This window comes from Rhinatrema bivittatum, chromosome 17, assembly GCF_901001135.1.
Source record: "Rhinatrema bivittatum chromosome 17, aRhiBiv1.1, whole genome shotgun sequence".
NCBI classification, from domain to species: domain Eukaryota; kingdom Metazoa; phylum Chordata; class Amphibia; order Gymnophiona; family Rhinatrematidae; genus Rhinatrema; species Rhinatrema bivittatum.
The window spans coordinates 10963623-10984637 of record NC_042631.1 but is presented as its reverse complement, the minus strand read 5'-3'; the positions used below and the strand labels follow the sequence as shown (position 1 = coordinate 10984637).

The following is a 21015-nucleotide window of genomic DNA, read 5'->3' as shown; positions in this document are numbered from 1 at the left end:
CACACTGAGACCTGGAGAGCGAGGAAAGGAGCTGGCCAACGAGGGGTGTGGAGAGAGTTGCATAGTCGGCCATTGGATCTCGTAGTGATACCTCCAATAAAAGTTTGCTCCTCTGCTCGTTAAACTGAGATGAAGATTAAATTACAATGAAAGATGCCTAAACATTTACAGACGGAAACTAGTGGTGAATAAGGAGTTCTGTGATACACATTATACAAGACAAGTCCAGAAAGCTTTATTTCAAAGAGTATGGTGGATGCATAGTTCACAATAGCGTGCACACATTGGAGCTAATTAAAGTTCAATCAAGAAGATTTTTCCTGACGTGGAAGTGACAAGGCTCTGTCATTATCTGTCACTGCACTTAATAATCAGTTCATAAGCTAGACTCATTCTTAACTGTTAACATTATTAATGGAGAAAGGAATATGTAAGAATCAGACTTTAGAATGAAAAATCTTCAGAGGCATGCATCCAAAATGTCCGATTCCTGTAATCACTAGTGAAACTCTAGAAATTCAGCTCTGTCAATAGCACTTAAGAAGATGGCTGGGCTTGATGGGCCACAGGTCTTAATTCAGTTTCATTACCGATACAGTAGTAAGCTTTTATGTGTTTTGAATTCATTTTTTCCAACATACTTTCTCCTTCCTTAAAGGATGACGTGTTAATTATGGTTAAAAGTCTTTGCTTCCAGAGAAAATATTACTGGGAATGGTAGAACCAAGATGGTGTCATCACCCCCCCCCCCCCACACACACACACACACACACGTCTGCTTCCCCTCCCCACAAAACATAGTTAAAATCCACTTCCTAGGTAGAGCTTGATATAATCTATGTCCTCAGGTACCTATAATGAGAAATATATTCCTTAATCACTCTACATTTAGCATACTGTACACCAAAAGTGCTATCAAGAAAATTCAGCATGCAATGCCAATGGAATTCTGCACAAATAAAGCTATAGTACATGGCAAGATGCAAAGGTTTGGGCTAGTGAACAGTAAACAACCACATGCCAGTACTGTACCTTGATCTGCAACCTTTTCAATGTTTACTTTGAGTTCGTTTGCCATGAAACCAATGACCGAAAAGATGACAAAGCCAGCAAAGATGCTGGTGGCGCTGTTGGTGCAGGTCACTATCAGAGTGTCCCTGTGGGAGGAAACAAGAAATGGACTAAAGCTGTAATTAAGAGGAACTGTGCCCACAGAACGATGACACGCCCTGGAGAGATGTTGCTTCAACAGAGCATGCAGTGTTATGGCCCTGTGATAGCAAAGGATGCGCAAGAGCTCTCTGGGTTGTGATGCCCTGTAAAGCAAAACTCCACAGAGGCCCCCAGGAGGCAGGAAACAACCACCACACCTGGTGAAAGTCACATTCCCAAAGGAGAAACGTTGGGCTCTGAAATCCCACCCTGATAGTGGAGCGTCACCTGATCCAGCTGGAGCCTAGTGGTCACATGACAATCCCTACCAAAGCCACTTGTTTCACCCACCCCAGGCTCTGTGGTTGTTAATTAGTCTTGCCTCATTTCGCACAAAGGGAATTGAGTCAGTCTGTCCCTATCAAATAATACTAGTTTACCCTCTGCAATAAAAAAATATCTATCCTATAGCAGCATTAATGAAAGCGGAGCTGAATTTGACGTTCAGAAGGTAGAACGGCTGGTCCGGCTTAGCTGGAAAGTTACTGATACGTAGCAAAACTAAGGTGACATGATCTAAGTGTGCCACTCTGATTCTTTCATTTCTCATAGTAATAGCAGCACATTTGAAAATAAACTCTCCCTTCGGCCAAGCTGAGGCTCTTCAGATCAAAATATTAGCTGCTACACTCTTTGGTGGGAAAACCAAAATATGCTTGTCATGATGAACCCCTCATGAAGATCATATGTTGATTTTCATACCAAAGAGTTCATTTTCCCTTGGGTTTTACTGCATTAAAGAAAAATTACTCTAAAATATTGTTTGTGGTGAGGGACCAATGATTATGTTGGGGATAGCGACACTATGTGCAAGTTCCCAGTTCCATGTAGGATGATCTCTGGTCACTTTACTGAATAGTTAGTTCTGTTTTTAATAGAGAGGAGGATAAATAGGACAAGATTTTTTAGGGGTTTTGTTTTGTTTTTTTTTAATTTTGAACTTCCTACCTCTAAAGGCTTATTTTTTCACTCCATTGCTACAATTAAACAAATGAATTAAATAACATTTTCTGAATATTTACATCAGTTTTATTGGGCTAGCTTTCTGCTGCAGCAGTATTCAGGCTTCTGAACTTTAAATGTAAATTCCTTTGATTTACTTATAAAGGTGGTAGATAAAGATCAATAATCTAAACTAAACTTACACCTTACACTTAAAGCAACCTTGCCCTGCTTTCGTTGCTGGTAAAGGCAATGCGGACCAGGAAAGTGCTTTTGCTTTAAAAGATTGGAGAAACAACAATGACTTTTGTGTCATTTCCCATTCAAAAGGGCAGAAATTTAACAGTGAAAAAAGTTAAATAACCAGAAAATAACCAGAAAATAACCAGAAACATGAAGAGGAATAAAGATGTTGCCTTTAACATGCAGCTTATAAGAACATGTGTGGCTAGAGAGGGCTTCTCTGTGTATCCATATCAAATGCCTCATGCAGGGCTTGTAAGAAATACTCAGGCCGATGCAATACCATGCGCTCAGGCTAGGGCACAGGTTAACAGGTGTCCATGACCCCTGATGCATTAAGGGGATCAGCGCATCCAAAATGCACGTCCAAACCAGGGCATAGCTAATGGCGCTCATCACATGTTAATGCCGCGTTGATGAGGCCGTTACCCCCCGATGTAAAAAACATAACCATGCACCTGATGTGCACATTTTTAACCCTCAAAATTTAACACCAGCCCCGGAGCTGGTGTCACGTTTTGAGGAGCCCCAAAAGTTCATTAGAAAAGCAGAAAATACTGCTTTTCCGTGGTTCCTCCAACTTAACGTCATGGCAATGTTAAGTCAGAGAAACCGCAGAAAGCAGCAACATGAAAAAAAAAAAAAATAATAATGTCTTGATGGCGCAGGTTAGGAAAACAGACGCTCAATTTACAGGCGGCCATTTTCCTAACCCATGGCTGTGCATGGGTTAGGAAAACAGATGCTCAATTTACAGGCGGCCATTTTCCTAACCCGGGTTAGGAAAATGGACACTCGTAAAATTGAACGTCCATTTTCCTAACCCGTGCACAGCCACTTGTCCTGGGCGCCCAATGCCAGGGAGACGCTAGGGGCCCCTGGTGTGCCCTGTTTAATGCAGCGGCTCATTTGCCTACTCCATCGCGTGCCCGAGAGAGGTGGATGGGCGCGCGTTAGGAAAGCGGGCACCCAATCATGAGCACTTGTTTTTCCCGCGCAGAACATTGCATCGGCCTGCAGATGTTTAATGGAAAGCAGAGATCAGCGTAATCACCACTTACCTGTACACATTATTATGGAATTTGTTATAGGAAGAGAGAGTTATCAAACCTCCCCACGCAGCAGACAAGGAGAAGAAAATCTGAGTGGCAGCGTCCTTCCACACCTAGAGAACCACACGCAAAGATGGCAGATAATGAAACACTCATCCCCATTCAGGGTCAGGATAGAGAATCATGCAACAAGGTCGCCAGAACTACTGGGTTCTTTCAAAAATCATCCGCGCAGGAGGACCCAGTTTTAGATTCATTGACCAGTCACTTTACTCAGACTGGAATAAATACATTCTGTGGGTGAAAATCAGTGGGACTTGGAGCAGAATCTCTGCTGCCGTCCAAACACGATGATACTAATTTTTCGTAATCTGCAACCCCCAAAGAAGACAATTCCATGCACCATATACACCATTCCAAAATAGCTTGTGCTTTCTATCACCTCATATTCAATTGCCTATCATCGAAAGGAGCTCTGATGATGAGGTCATGCACAGGGCCTGTGAGCGACAGCTCTGCATGTAGCCTGTAAGCGGAGTTAGGAGCCATGGGTGTCTCTTACGTAATTGGAAGCATGATCCCTACCATAGCATCCTTCAGTTTCTCCCACTTTGGGGTGATGAAGTACCAGATCCCAGCTCCGGCTCCCGGCAAAGTGACTCCTCGGATAAGCAGGATGATAAGCACCACATAAGGGAAGGTAGCAGTAAAATATACCACCTAAAGGATGGTAAGAAAAGAAGACAGAATCTGAGAAAACATTACCTGGGAACAAGAAAGATTTTTTTTTTTAAATAAAGGCGCACAGGAGCGACATCACAAAGACCAAAGATGAGACATGGACCTTAGACAGGTGTAAGACAGGAGCAAGGCAGAGAGAGAGAGGACAGGTTCATCCTGTAAGGATACCCGCCAGTTCAGTCATCAGTGTCCCTTATTGTCCAGGCTGTAAGGACGTGCTGACACTGGCGATTTGCTCTAGGTACTGAGTGGTGAGGCGCTAGAGGAGATGGGAGAAAGTAAGGAAATAGATGCTCTAGAGGAGAAAAAGATGTGTTTAGTGAATAAGACAAATTATTTGATTACCGCTACACTACTCTGGTTTTACCTGTATGGTTGGAACTTATGGTGTTCATGGTTTTTGTCTTGTGCTATCAATAGATAGAGATAATTTCAATGATAATCTCCTAAATGTCTGAAATATCATTAGTTGTACACGAGCTTCAGAGAAAATGAGGATCCCTTTTTCAAACATCTGGACCTAAAAGGGGTCTCAAAAGCTCACATACAACTGAGCCTAGTACAGAGCGTCTGGCCCAGTTCTGGGAGGACAGAGGTGTTCTGAACGCTTCTCTTATGCCTAACTCCAGAGGTGGAAATATTCTCGTCTCCAGTCATCCGAGGAGAGGAGCATGGGGTGAGCACCTGGAAAAGAAAGTTACACTAAGAGAAAAAAAAATGCCAAAGCAATTGGAAATGGATACACATGGCGACAACCACGGAACTTCACAATCACCAGGTGCACAACAGCACAACCATGACACCAGCCTTACAGGTAACACTATACATGACCACGGCAAAGAAACAACACCAATATCAATATCCGCTTCTCTCGGGGGAGAAATGTATTCAGCTAACTGAGACCCGCTTGTGCATTTTCACTAGGGAGCTTGATGATTGGATGCTCTCAACTGTACAAAGAGGGATTATTTATTTTTCTATTTAGTTAAATAGAAAAAAAATCCTTTTTATCCTACAGATTTCCAACTCCAACCCTTGGGGAGCTCTCAACAGGTCATAAAAAATATTTTTATGAAGATCAGTAGGTTAAGTACATGATAATATCCATTGCATGTATATGTATGCCGTGCATCTAAAGATCTTTATATGGCATTTAAAAGACATCTTAAGAGTTCCCAAGGACAAAAGTTGGGCCTTATCTCAGAAGTGACCCTGCCAGGAAGACTATATTATCCCCTATCCCTCACCCACTCACCACTGCTTACAAGTACCCATTATGCCCTTGGCCATGTCTTTAAATTTAGGGGGAAACAGTTATATTTCTTCTCCTTGACTTTCCAAATCTGGCTTCTGCTGCAGGGGAGAGGGAAGTAATCTTCACTAGCCCTAGTACTTCAGCGACACCACAGGATGACACATCGCATCACTGATTCCTGTGAGACTAACCATGATCTGTGAAATAACATTCCAGTAACTACATGGGCTTCAATCCAAGGCACAGCCAGAGTGAACCTGAAAAATGTGCAAAGCAGATCTTTTCAAAACAGAAGACACTGCAGACTCTCAAAATCTGTATTGAAAGTAACGGCATTAGAATCATTCTGTCCCGGAACCTTATTCATTAAACACTTAACTGCTTGTGGGAATAATTACATTGCGCATCTACATTTACACTAATGAATTCATCATGACTCAATTTATTATAATGATTATCAGATGAATTAATAATGACCAGTCACTTATTTTAATGCGTTTCCAGCCAATAAAACTTATAACAATCACTTTGTTATGATAATTCCAGATAAACAGGCAGTAGATGACTGTGGGCACGGACTGCTGAGCTTTGAACTCTGGAATAAATACTGCAGAATGCATCAATTTGGTTTCAAATTAATTTTACAGGAATGGATGCACCAGCCTTAATGGAGTAAATTAACAAATGCATTCTTTGATTCCCAGCTATCATATTAGCCAAAGGATACATAAATATTCACAAAATCAGCAAAGCTCAACCAGATTTCTTGGAGATTTCATTGCATTTTTATTTTAATTTATGTGAAAAATGGATGTAAAATTAAAGGCCATCTCAGTGTAGAGCGAACATCGTATCACATCAGGCAAACTTTCATTGATTAATTCTCACAGATTAATCCTGAATCTTTGGGAACAGTAATACATTTAATCTTTGCTTAAAAGTCAAACACAAAAATGATGTCCTCCTCCTTGATTCTGGATGTAATCGGATTTTGATATCTTGAACCCCAAGATCAAGGAAACCAGGTATTTTCATCTTGGCTGTTAGCAATTAGCACGACTAACACATCTACATAGCAAAGGGCTCTGAAAAATGGCTGAAAATAATATCTTTCCCTCACCATCAACTGCATTTCCCTCATTTTATGGGTAAAAATTAATTAAGGCTTATTTAGTTGATTACTTATGAGGCGGCAGCTCCCCTAGCTGAGTTAGTAGGAAATCATTCCCCTTCCTTCATGACGACGCCCACCACGTTCCAATGTATTTATTCTTTTAATCAATTCTTGACATTTTTGGTGAAGATGAAGTCTAAGGTCTGAGGTTGTTCCAATCTTGGCTTTTTGGCTGAGATTGAGAACCTGCATAATGGATGGGGGCGGGGATTAGTGTCCTGCCGACCAACCTCAATAGAGGCATGGAAAAACCCTAACCAAACTGGGAACATTAAACTTCCCATTAAAAACCCCAAAAAATCTTTCAAGAACAGAGACTCAAACATAAAATAAAATGGCCATGCGGGTTATGCTGTGTTATGTTAATTTACATTTCTAGACTGACTTCCTTGTATCAAAATGCAACCCAAAATGATTTACAAAGAAAACAAATCATACAATCAATGCATCATTCGTCTAATACATCAATAAACTAACACATCAGTAAAACACATCAAGAGTTTTAAGCTGCTTCTCAAGAGAAGCTTCAGATGGAAATAGTCATAGAAAGGGTAGAAAAACAGGAGCATCTCATTACAAAACACCAAGATACCATGGAGCTGCAAAACTCGTATCAGAGCCCATGAAGGTACCAGTGGTCATTTTAGCTCAAAGCTTTGGTCTAGGACACAGGGCACTAAGAACGGTCTTGCTAAGATAACTCAGAAGCATAAGTGACGCCTTCTTACTTTCCCAGATGTCTTGATTCCTTTAGCAAGGGAGGCATAGACAATAACCCAGGCCAAAAACAGGGACATGACCAACGGCCACCTGATTTCACCCGGATATTCAATCCCTGCAGATATCTTCAGCATATTGTACCTGAGAGAAATTACACAGTATTAGAGGTAGACGGGGCAGAAAGAAGGAAGCTTTCCCAAAGAGCATTTTGCATCATTTCAGCTGGTAGTGGAAAATGTGTAAGTGTAAATAAATAGTATTCTATAGCATAAACAGAAATGTTAAAAGTCCTAATGATTACGCTGCCTGCAAATGGTACTTTTATATATTACACATTTAACCGAGAGGATTCTGCTTCAGTAACAGATCATAATAGTTATAAGTCAGTGTAGTCTTCCTAGACTTGGCTTTCTGAGCCCGACTTCTTGTCACATTCTCTCTCTCCCTGTCAGACAACTCCCCAAGCTTCCTATTCCCACCTCTTTGCAAAAGACAGTCTTTATAGTTCAAAATCTCCTTGCAGAGGATATGAACTAGCTCATGCATGAATGTTCACGACTCAGTAGAAGAGGCCCGCCCACTGGCTGCACACAGCCGTGCAGAGGGTCCTCAATTTGATTCCTGGATAGGACCTTCTGCCTCCAGGGTTGGCCAGGGCCGGGGATGCTACAGAGATAACGAGCACAGCAACTGGAGGAGAGGGAGTCATGGTCAAGGGAGACACCTGATGGCCAGATTTAAAGCCCATTATACGGGGTTACAGAAGGAACCCTAGTGCATGGCTCACTGGCATCGGGACTGGCATTGCTACAATGACCGGGCAGGGAACAGTGGGAGCGAGGGGGTCTATTAAAATAAGGGGAAAATTCCCCTTGTAGTTGTGCATGGAGGCTCATTGCACCAGTATCTGGTTCTGAGTGAGCTGGAAGAAAATGCAAAAAGGAGAAATTACTGGGCCAAAATACAACAGTATTTAAAGATGGATAATTTTATTCTGACTTAATGGTAATTCTGAATCTGTATTCTATTTGTATTGCTTTAAGTTGCCTAGGTCTTTTATTGAATAGGGGTCCCATAAACACTAGCAATTAATTAATTAATTAGCAATGGAGCCAACTGTGAGTGAGTTCTTCTTATCATTGCAGCAAGGACATTTGATGAAAAGACCTTGAGGCCCCCAAAACGAATGTAACAGTATATCTATGCATTAAACCTTTGGTTGGTCCATTTAAAAAGAATCCTGCTCTTCAAAGGATAATATATTTCTCTGTGTGGTGTATGAAAATAAAGTGCAAACCCTGTATCGTATGACACATACAACTATTATCAATAGAAGGAGAATCAAAGTCTTCATACACTTACTTGAAGTACTCTTCACTTCCACTGACGAAGCTTTTGTTGGCATGACTGGTGTAATTCACCAAGGTCAGGTTAGGATAAGCATTCATGCAGAAAGTGCTGTTTTTGATCTGTATTTTCAGGTGATCTCCAAGTATGCATGAATCTGGGAAAATAAAAGTTTAATATTAAGAAAGAGACAGGACATGTGTTCGCTTTCATCAAGACTGTCTAACTGGTAGGTGGATGCAATCATAGATCATTTGACGTCACGTAAGACAAAATTTGTATTGTAAATTCTTTCCTGTGTTTTACGGGGGGCTTAGCAAGAACATACAAATTAAATTGTTACTATTGGTATAGTTTGGTGTAATTATTTTATCCAACAATTCATAAAATTTACCACCAGCAAAAACCTCTTCTGTATTGACCTAGTAACTGTGAGTCTGCAGGTTTGGTAGGTAAGTTTCTTTCTAAACATGAGAGCTTTTTGATGATACTAGGCCATCTGCAGAAATGGTCCCCCTGCTATTTATCTATCCACTACCTACTTTCTGTTTATAAGAACATAAGAAATTGCCTTGCTGGGTCAGACCAAGGGTCCATCAAGCCCAGCATCCTGTTTCCAACAGAGGCCAAACCAGGCCACAAGAACCTGGCAAGTACCCAAAAACTAAGAAGATCCCATGCTACTGATGCAATTAATAGCAGTGACTATTCCCTAAGTAAACTTGATTAATAGCCGTTAATGGACTTCTCCTCCAAGAACTTATCCAAACCTTTTTTAAACCCAGCTACACTAACTGCATTAACCACATCCTCTGGCAACAAATTCCATTTAGTCTTAAATGTGCCACTTGCTAACTTCCTGGAATGCCAATGTTTGTTATCCATCACTTATCCATCATCACTCATCTGCCATCACACTTTATCATTTACCATCAGATATGCAGAAATGTAATGTGGAGAGGAATAGAGGCATTGGGACACAATAAAGGATGAAACAGGCCCTTTATCTGCTGCATAGCAGTGGTCACTTCTCTAACTGAAGAAGCATGAGTTCTGTTCCAAAATCCTGCACCTGCTTCTTGAACTGACCAGTGTTTGGAATAAAGATCACATTTACTGGAGAAGGGTTGAGCTAGGTACTTCTTACAGTGAAACCTAGGGGCTGGTCAAGGAGCGTGCACACTTTCAAGTAGCTCTTATAGATGAAATCACACTTTTTGAAACAAGTGTGTGCATTTGCTTACACAGAGATAATGTGGAACTGATGACATGCAGATATGTAGACACTTTCATTTTGGATCAGATATTCAAAATGGCTACCAATTTCAAATATGGCTGCCCACACAACTACAATTCTAAATCGGGAGCATGTTTTAGCCATGTATTCATCTTCAATAAAGATATGTCAGTTGAGCTGCTAAAAATGGTGTTGTAAAAATGGTTCCATTCAAGTGAGCTCCACAACATCCTCCTGTGTCAATCCATTCTGAAGTTGTTTCCCTGACCCATAAGTCACACCTTTATGCAAGATTTAATTTAATTCAAAAATTAATATTCTACCTTACACAGCCAAAGCCATTCCAAGGTGAATTAAAACATAATTGTTAAAAAGTTGTGAAAAAAGCCACTTCCAACAATATAGCTTCCAGTTTATGCCTGAGGCACCCAACTGCTCATGAAATATTAAAATCTGGATCCTTTGTAGCAGCCAAGTAAAACAAACCTCTTCCTGTGATAGGGATGGACCAAGCACATGACAAAGCCATGCTCAAGTGAAAGATATAATTGGTTATTTCACAGTTCTGTGGCACAGACGAGATGGATGATTGCTGGACCAGGAATTTCATCTTTGAGTTTCGGTGCTCTTCCTCACAAGGTGAAGAACAAGGACCAAATGTGCAAAGTCCATTCAGACAGGGTTCATGAAGAAAGTAGTCACTTTAAGGTAGACAATGGAGACATTAGGAACCAATTCTGTGAAACTGGAAAGGAATATTTTTCTCTGGAACAGAACATTGTGGTGATGGAAGAATGTGAGAAGATAAAAAAATAAGCAGTATGAATTATTTGTGTCTGACAAGATCAACAGTAAAAAAAAAATTCCATTCATTCCTGTATCCTAAGAAACAATATTTGAAAGCAGCAAAAACATCAGTTTTATATAAATTCTCAAACCGTATGTGTATTTGCTCCCCATCTCTTTATTACTTGTGTAAATTATTTTGACCAATACATCTGTTATGAGAATCGACCCTCCTTCTATTTCCTTCAATGATCTCCTATGGCCTGGTAAAAAAGCAACCCTTATAATATGTTTACAGAGTACTTTGGAAGAGGCTGATAGAACTCAAATAGGAATATCAATAGAAACCATGAATTTTCCATGATGGAAATTAAAAATGAAGTGGAATGAATCATGTCAACCCAAAACAATGTAACAACTATGGAGAATGTGAATGGCCTAAATACAGTTTACTTCTCATCATATACAGAGCCTTCTTAACAAAAGGAACTTCACCGGTATGATGACGTGCCACTGGTTGTTCATATCTTGCAACCAAAATTTGTGAAAATGTTTTTAGAATATTCCAACTTATTCAGCAGGGTGTGTTGAACCCAATGTTGAACCTACATGCACTAAAATGAGTGTGGCATAGCTACAATGATATCAGTACAAATCTCACGCATGGACAATGTGAGGTTCTGGAGGATAATAGCAGGTCAAACATTGAAAATGATATCCTACCAAAAATCTGTCATCTGCATTCTGAAGGAATCACCTGCTGCAGGTCACTGGAGAGCACTCCTGTGATTTTGACATATGATGAAAAAAAAAAAAACCCCATGTAAAAGAATGTATCCTTGACAAATGTAAGCACCAGGAAGCTGGGAGCAGGGTGTTTCTTCATCTTCCTGATGCCTTGGAACATAGTCTCAATGAAGTTTGCATTCACACATTTAGCACAAACTTAGCGGTACTGGCAATGTCCTGCTTCCATGAATTGAAACGGTAATTCCTGAAATCAGTTTGGATTAAATTCAGATCCAAAAGCAGTTCAGATGTATACCAGTCCATGCGATTGCTACGCCACTGGATGAAGACAGGTCCGGAGCTGTTAAAGGATCCCACGCTTTATCTTGGTATGATCTGATTTCTTTCTTTGCAGGTCATGGAAAAGACGGAATGAGTTCCCACAGGTAACTGAGGCCATCATATTCTTGTCTCATCCTCAGAAAGATTTACCTAAAGCAGTAGTAACTCTTCTGGAACGTTTCATCGTTCTCTATTACTCTGCAACAAGTAACTCAATGCATGTGAGTGAAGCATAAAAAAAAATAGTGTTCACTTCATGTCTCAGGTCAGTGACTGACATCCCACCATCTGCTGCAACATTTCGACAGGCATGTACGTTGAGCAGCAGGTTATCAAAATGGCCTCATAAGAGGACAAGCTACTTCATCTCTAATTGAATACCCACACCAAGAAGAATGGGGAAAATCATGTGGGTCAAAGTAGTCGACTTTGCCAGAGGTAACACATGCTGTTTGAATATTAATTTCTTGTAAATGAAAACAATATATATAAAGAGCTGTCAGAGTAAGGTTTGCAGCTGCAGGAAAGATGACCTGATGCACATGCTGATGTGCAAAGCGTTTAAGGGATAGTGTCACAAGTAAGGCTGTCTTCTTTATTTAGTGCAAATTTGAGATGCATCTGAGATATATCCCTTACCATTATCCTGCAGAGCACACACACACATATTAACCAATTTTAGTGGAGCAGTTGAAAAATAATAAAGTGTTCTCTACATGATACAAAATTTAATAGTGAAACAATAAGGACACCGATGGAAACAACTTTACATCATGTTGAAACACAAAAAGGAGGGTGAAACAGAGGTCCTTTGTCGGGGAGAGACTTAAACCATATGGATAAAGTTGTCATTAGAAGATTTACGTTTACAGCAGTAGTGCCAAAGCTGAACAACAACTGGATTGTGAAAATCAAGGACTGGACCATAGAGTAGGAGTCTGTTAGATGCAAGATTTATCAGGTGTAAGACTTTTCTGTTTCAAAGTCTTCTGGGACTTTTAGAGAAATTAAAAAATGTATAAATAACAAGAATGCTTTTTCGACTTTTGTACTTTTCTAGTTGTTATTTTAATGAAGAATTGTTCTGAAGGGAATACATTCTAATAAAATTTGTGATTTTAAGGATTTTGAAAGATTTTTGTCCTGTACACTGTTTTTGTGTTTCAACATTTGTTTCCATCAGTGTTCTTATTATTTCACTATTAGATTTTTTATATATATGTGCAGTAATTTTCTATCTGAAATGATAGTGATGTATAGTTTATGCTTCTCTGCATTCATCTAAAAGCATTATGACATTTAAAAAAAAAAACCATTGCTCCTGATCAATGTCAAGATCTATTGCAGCATGATGTTCTCTTGTACAGTCCATCAGGTGTTTATGAGTAGCGATCAGTGTGCAGAGTCCAAAAAGCAAAATATGCCTGGCCTCCAAACACAGTCTTATAGTAAACTCTGTCACAGAATGACACATTGCAATGCCAAAGGACCCAAAGCTTGAAAATCGACACTGCACTCCCAAAACAGAAGAAGGACCTAAGGTTCAGGTAATCGTAACTTCAGAACGCATTGACTTACCAGGACGCTGTGGATGGGACTCACTTCAAAAGAAATTTCATTAGAAAGCCAATCTTAAACAGCACAACTGACTTATCTTTACCACACAGGGCTGCAAGACTGAAAAAGAAAACCAGAACGCTAGCTGCGCAGGCAGCCATATTGGAATCTGTGGCAATGTTATTTATTCATTGATTTGGATACCGCCCATCAACATTCCAAAGTGGTTTACAAAGAGCACTCATAACCATTTTTATATTATAAATACATAGTACAATAAAAATTGAAAACAATCTTCTAAGCGAAAGTGCACGCACCTTTCAAAGAGTGTGAGGCTCCGCCTCATAGTAGTTGCCCAGTTATACAGAGCACTTTATACTGCTCCCTTAGAAGTAGGAAATCCTAACAATGGTTGTGTCAGAGTGAAAATAGGAGAAAATAAGAAAAATGCTGGCTGGGAGGACTAAAAGCTGAGTAAAGAGAACTAAAAAGGCTTGACTGAAAAGCAGAAAACTTTGCACCTTCAAAGGTGTATTTTAAATTAAAATGTAGCACTTTTATAAAGACTAAAATGAATAAAAACTCCTTAACTAAGAAGCCCAATTAATCAGGCCACTGATAATATAATTCCGTGTTGGGCTGAAAAGGTCTCCGGTACTAGGTAGAATTATTTTGGGAAGTAGTTAAAAATAACTATTGACACTTTTTAGTGCAAGGCTCCAGTGCGAAGAAATATAGCTCAACAGCTGAATTAAAGCTCTTTTTGTGGGTGGGAGGGTGTAATTTGGGCTCTCTTCCTTTATTAATAATGCATTTGTTTTTCCACCTTGGGCTCGGAAACAAGTTACTCTTCCCCCTGTGGAATCACCTCTGCACGCCCTCTAGTGGTGCACTGGCATTACAGCACGTCCTCTTTCCCTCCACCCACACAGACAGGCACACACACACACACACACACACACACACAGATGCCAAGAGTGGTCCCTCCCTCCCGATGAGTGAGACTGTAGGCCAATGAGTGAGATTTTTCAGGCGGTGCGTCTAACGATAAATCTGGGCTGTCTTGGATCCTCTGTGGGCTGCTTCCTGTACCATGGGAGGCAGATAGCATTATCCCTATCAAAGGGCACAGTAAGCACAGTCAGAGACTGCCATGCTCAACAATTTGGGGAATACATCACTGACCTCCTCCCAGTTTCCTATCTCTGCCTGCGTGTGGCTTCAGGTGCTGCTATGTCCTCTTCCTTCTCTCCATGTGCACATTCTGCGTGTGGCTCTCAACCAAGGCCGGCAGAAAGGTATTAGGCATTTTAGGTGAAATTTACAGCCCCCCCCCCCTGCCCCTTCCCCCCCCCCCCAATAGCCCTCTCCACACACAATTAAAATTAGGCATTTATAACATTCAAAGTACAGTCTTCTGAGGTAAAAATATCACTTAAAATAACGTTTATATTATATTTACATGCACTGCTGTTGCGCCAACTAGAAAACCCTGCAAAGAAGACACTTGGAATCCATATGGCATTAGGCCTATTGTAACAAGTGTTGGATGGGGGCTTGACCCTCAGAAAGCCATGAATAAACAATTCAATTACATTATAGTAAACTTCCCATACCAAAACAGCACTAATTGCCAGCTCTCAAACAGTAACAACCCTACCTATGAAAAGGCAACACCATAAATATTACACCAGGCCCCAAAACACCAATTCACTTCCTACCTGGAAAACAGAACAAGCCACGTTGCTATACATAGAAACTACACCTAGCAGAATACCTCACCTCAGTCACATATACAGAACGCAGACAGACCCTCACCAAATACAGAATAAAGTGATTATAAACTATAAATAGAACCCTATAGACAAAAACTGAACTAAAAACCACAAGCCAGACTTTATATATAGTGCAACAATGGAAAAAAACAAACAGCACCATTCCTAATAAAGCATCATACAAAGATATCAAGAAATATAAAACATCAATCATAATAGTAAAACTATACTATACTAAACCAAAAAATATATTTCTAAACAGATGATGAATCGAAAAACATCCAATAGTTAAAAACTCATAACAATTTTTAAAAATTAACAAAACACCAATAAAATATTTCAAACTAGCAGACATCAAATAACAAGCAATAATTAAAACTAATAAGGACAAAAAAAACTCTCCCAGTCTCCATAACTGTGAATGTTTTATTTTCAGTCACCCTGAAATTGTTGTGAAATAGTGGGGAGGGGAAGTGCTATAAAAATGTTAAGCGGTAGTAGTGGGTGGAGGGAAAAGACACAAACTTTCTCCTCTGTCATATATGCGCACACACACACACACACACAGACACACATGCTCTCTCTCTCTCTCTTTCTCTCTCGCACACACACACACACACACACACACATGCTCTCTCTCTCTCTCTCGCACACACACACACATGCTCTCTCTCTCTCTCTCTCTCTCTCTCTCTCTCTCTCTCTCTTTCTCTTGCACACACACACACACACACACACACTCTCAGGGCCTCCACATCTCTTTGGGCTGTGGCAGGATGGGGGTCTGCTGGGGCCCTGATGAGCCTCTCTTCTTTTTTTTTTTTTTTGGTTGCCAGTAAGCAGGGGCTTGCAGTAGTGATTTTGTTGCCCCTGCACTCAGTGGCCAAATACATGGAGGAGGGGGCTGACAGCGAGAGAAGATGAGTATCATGCTTAATGTGTGAGACTTGGCATATCTACAAACACACAAGCTGCAACTTAAGAACATAAGACTTGCCTTACTGGATCAGACCCAGCATCAAACCCAGTATCCTGTTTCCAACAGTGGCCAATCTAGGTCACTAGCACCTGGCAAGATCCCAAGGAATAGATAGGTTCCAAGCTACTTACCCCAAGAATAATCAGAGAATTTCTGCAGCTCTTAATAATGATTAATGGACTTCTCCAGGAACTTGTTCAAACCTTTTTTTTAAATACAGCTATACTAATAGCTTTCACCACATCCTCTGGCAATGAATTCCAGAACTTAATTATGTGTTGAATAGAAAATTAATTTTATAACTGTATTGTGTGTCCCCTACTCTTTCTCCTCTTTGAAAGAGTAAACAACTGATTAATGTTTATTGTTTACTCGTTCCATTCCACTCATTATGTTATAGACCTCTATCATATCTCCCCTCAGCCGTCTCGTCTCCAAGCTGAAGAGTCCTAACCTCTTTAGCCTTTCCTCACAGGAAATTCATTCCATCCCCTTTATCATTTGGTTGCCCTTCTCTGTACCTTTTCTAATTCTGCTATATCTTTCTTGAGATGTGGGGACCAGAACTGAACACAATACTGAAGATGAGGTCGCACCATAGAGCGATACAGAGGCATTAGGATATTCTCTGTTTATTCTCCACTCCTTTCCTAATAATTCCTAGCATTCTGCTTGCTTTCTTGGCTGCTGCTGCTCCTGAATGGTGACTCCTAATGTCGAACCTTGCATTATGTAGCTGTAATTTGGGTTTCTCTTCCCTAAGTGCAGCACTTTGCACTCATACACATTAAATTTCATTTGCCATTTGCATGCCCAGTCTCCCAGTTTTGCAAGGTCCTCTTGCAATTTCTCACAATCCTCTTGCGATTTAACAACTCTGAATAATTTTGTGTCATCAGCAAATTTGATCACCTCGCTTGTTCCCATCTCCAGGTCGTTTATAAATAGAATTATAAATAGACTCAAAGAGTATGCAAAGAATGAATGATAAGTAAGTAATGCAGTCCCCGATTCGCCCTGAAAGTGCACCAAAGGGGGAGAGGGGGCTACCCTTCAAATCTGGGCGCTCGGCCTTTTGTTGGCTGCAGTGGACCTTCCCCCTACCAAGCCCCATCTAGACCCCGGCCTCTGAATGCCTCGGCACTGCCACAGCCCCGCGGCCCTGGGAAGCTGCAATACTCACTTCGGGCCAGCAGAGAGCGCACTTGTCCCTTCAAGAGGGAAAAATCTCCCAATGCGCGCGTAGTACAGGCAGCGGATCTGCTGCTTTATTGCATGTTGAGCAACATTTATGCCTCAGCCCTGGAGCTTATCAAACGTCCCCCCCCCCCGATACACACACACACACACACACACACCACCCTGCATAAAACGCTAGGCCTTCCAGAGCAACAGTCACAACTGGGATAAGTTAAGACTGCTCTGAAATAAACAATTGAACCTGAACGCGGTCTGGAAATGCTCTCAGTTTGTTCATGAGCTGAAAGAGAAGAGCAGAGCCCTTAGGTAACAGCCAGGGGCCTGCAGGGGCCTTACCCAGCTGGAGTCGGGTTTTGTCCTTGCAGTCCGGCGTGTTCCAGGGGTTGGTGCAGGAGGCCCACGGCAGCACCGACACCAGGGAGGCGAAGAGGTAGAAGAGGGTGTAGCACATGATGATGTTGTAGTAGATGGCGATCAGCACCGAGATGATCAGCATAGCAATCCCGCAGCCTGTGGGAGCAGAAAGGGAGGGGGGAGATCAGTCAGGGATCCCGAGAAAGGCTGGGCCCTGCCAGGACCCGGGGGGGGGGGAGGGGGGAGATCAGTCAGGGATCCCGAGAAAGACTGGGCCCTGCCAGGACCCGGGGGGGGGGGGGGGGAGATCAGTCAGGGATCCCGAGAAAGGCTGGGCCCTGCCAGGACCCGGGGGGGGGGGGGGGGGGGGGGGGAGGGGCTGCTCACCTTGGAAGGCAGGGATGGCTTTCCAGACAGATATAGGACCCTGGCTGGCAAACTGCCCCAGGGAGACCTCCAGGAAGAAAATGGGAACCCCGGCAAGAGCCAGCATGGTCAGGTAGGGGATGAGGAAGGCACCTGTGCAGAGGGAGAGAAGGGGAAGAGCAGGGTGAGCGCCGGGCAGCCAGGAGGGCACCGTTCCGCTTGCGCCTTATCCAGCGGCTCCTCCTCAGCTCTGCCAACCGCTTTCCTGCTTCTCTACAACTGGAAACAGAAACATGAAGAGGGTAGCGCGGGTCGATCAGAGTCCGGAAGGGCTTCCTGCATCGGGTCCTTATCTCTGGACAGGTGAAAAATGTGCGGTAAATTCACCTGCACCTTGGTGGAGTTCCTTATCTTACTAAAATAAATATATTAATCAAAGCAGGGAAGCAGCTCCTTGGACGGTATCCATGCCTGCTTCTGATACCTGATTAATGATATCAACAGGTAGATGGGTTTCTTTGGAAAAGCCCCCATTAAATGCGCTATAAAAATCCCTTATTATAGCGGGTGAACCCATCGCTCCCTCAACCCTCCTGCTCAGCGCTGGGTATTAACTCCTTGCTTGCTTTTTTTATTTTTCTGCAATCATTAAAAAAAAACACCTAATTATCTCCAACTAGGAGTCTAATTACGCTATTCATACTCGAGCAAGCCTGTCCGCTCCAGCGTTACCGTCCACCGCGCACTTAAATCAGCACCTACAAGAGTGAATCAGAAGAGAATTTAAGAGATTCTGTTAATTGTCTTATTTAGGATGAATTGAACACTTATTAATTTTCAGCTAAAATATTAATTTATGTCCTGTAATCCAACCGTAAACTAGGAAGGACTGGATTGTTTAAAGTTGGTTCATCAGGTAAGTAAAGGTGAAACATCAGAGTTTATACATATTTATGTTCATCAACATTAGGGTATCATTTATGGAAGTTTGTCGTGTTTAGCTTAGTCTTACATATATTACGGGTCTGATTGTTCCCCATCGTTACAAAATGGGGGTGCCACCCTAATTGAATCAATCGGGGCTTAATTGGGAAACCAGACGTTACTATATTGTGGTTTCTATTTCCCACATTTTCGGATATTTGTAGTCTTGGCATAGATAAAAGTCATCTTCAGCTACCACGGGCGTCAGTGATCGTCTCAGGTGCTAGTCTCTTATCTCAGATAAACAATAAGAGCACCACAACGGGTCCTACGGAAATTAATTGCGTCCATATCGACCCCTCTCTCGGTTTATCTGTTGCCACTTACCTTCGGTTATAATTGACGTCCGTGCACTATTTGTCAAAACAAATAAAAAGCGACATATTTAGGGGCCTAGACAGTAAAGGTTTTTTGGATAGGTACATTGTGTACTCCTATTCTCCAAAAATAAAACACCCAGACTACCCAGAAGTTTGATGTTTTAATGTATTGGGAATAGTTGAATTACTTTTGCATAAGGAAAATAAAAAATGTATTAACGAATTATATTAGAATCTGAAGTTACATTTTAAGTCGCGGGTCTTTTTAAAATGTCTGCATCATGTGCTATATTCGAATTAATGAGAAAAGATATTAAGATTTTAAATATAGTACCAAACTGAAAAAGTAAAGCTGACTATAAAATCAAGAACACTATATTGTATTATATGATATTTCTAATAAAGTCTTCTGTGTATTCCCTTTGCTAGGTAGAATTTAGCCCTAAATAAAGGGAGGGTTCACCAAATTAAGCATTTTCTTAAGCGAATAATTTTAATATAAAAGGTTCTCTTAAATGCATGGTCAATTCATTGTGCGCTTTAATGTTCGAAGTATAAGGTGGGTTATTAATCTTTCAAATAATGCAATAAATAAATATGCACTTCTGATGTTTATAATGAAAAGTCACCTTACATTGCCTTAGTAACTACCATGGAGAAGTCCTCCCAGGCATTTCTCTGGACTGCAGGCAATTCCAGGTTTCCGGCTTCTGAGGGTGAACTTTAATTCTCTGAGGTGCATCTGTGCTGTGCTACCGAATGAATAGGAGGGGGGTGTCCAGTGGGTAATCACGAGGTAACGTTAAATTAAAAAGCAAAGCAACTCCCAAGAACGTATTCTCGCCCTTGCCATTCGTGTCGGGCCCCCTGGTTTTCGTTCGCACCAGCTTGCAGACGGTCACTAACCTTACCTACTGCCTAGGTTTACTCTGCTAAGGAACCGAGCGGAAAAGGCAGCCCCCTTCCCCCTGTCCCCTAGAGCACCTCTGTGGAATAGTTCATCCTTGAATCTGTTTCTCTCCGGGTGGTTATCGCCCCCTTCCCAGGAGAACGGTGCCGAGGGCAGGGCTGTAGGGCCAGATGTAGAAAGAGTGCAAAAGCCTACCTCCCCCATTTTTAAACGCCAGGTAGGGGAATCTCCAGACATTGCCCAGACCCACGGCATAACCCACCATGGACAGGATGAAGTCGAGCTTGTTGGACCAGTTCCCTCGGGCTTTGTTCTCATCACCTTCATCTTCTTCCTGAGGAGAGAAAGACTTTCAACGGGGATAGTCAGGCCAGCAAATACCCAGACTGCCAACATTTGCGCGTGATGCACTCTAGCAAGTGAGAGAAGGACCAGGGGGAACATTCATCGAGCATAAACTCAGCTTCCCCTCAACCAAGGGCTGGCTGGGATAGCTGAGAGCCCCGGGGAATGGAGTCCCACCTTTGCCTGGTGAGCTTCAATGTATTTATAAATCGCAGCGGGGCACAAAAATACATATCCAATAGCACCACACAAGAACATAATATAAACTCAAAATAAAACCCAAACATAAAACCTCAAATGACAAGCTTAAAATACAAAATTCTTATAACACCTAACATAAAACTTCAAGTCTTCTTTAATTAGAAAAAAAAAAGAAAAAGAAAAACGGATAAAATGAAATATTAGCAGGTTGGAAATGCCTCATTAAACAAAAGTAGCTTCCTTA

General features: G+C 41.5%; 1 protein-coding gene across 1 annotated transcript in view; it reads right to left on the bottom strand.

Moving 5' to 3' along the window:
- The window catches only part of SLC6A5 (solute carrier family 6 member 5), a 42247-nt gene extending 23927 nt beyond the window's left edge, over window positions 1–18320 (bottom strand). The window contains exons 1-7 of the mRNA XM_029582464.1: window positions 18033–18320; window positions 17628–17801; window positions 8702–8843; window positions 7348–7480; window positions 4035–4169; window positions 3459–3562; window positions 1033–1157 (exon numbers count right to left, since the gene is read on the bottom strand). Of these exons, the coding sequence (XP_029438324.1) occupies window positions 1033–1157; window positions 3459–3562; window positions 4035–4169; window positions 7348–7480; window positions 8702–8843; window positions 17628–17801; window positions 18033–18138 (919 nt within the window). The 5' untranslated portion in view covers window positions 18139–18320. The remainder of the gene's footprint in view (window positions 1–1032; window positions 1158–3458; window positions 3563–4034; window positions 4170–7347; window positions 7481–8701; window positions 8844–17627; window positions 17802–18032) is intronic.
- Window positions 18321–21015: the final 2695 nt, after the last annotated feature.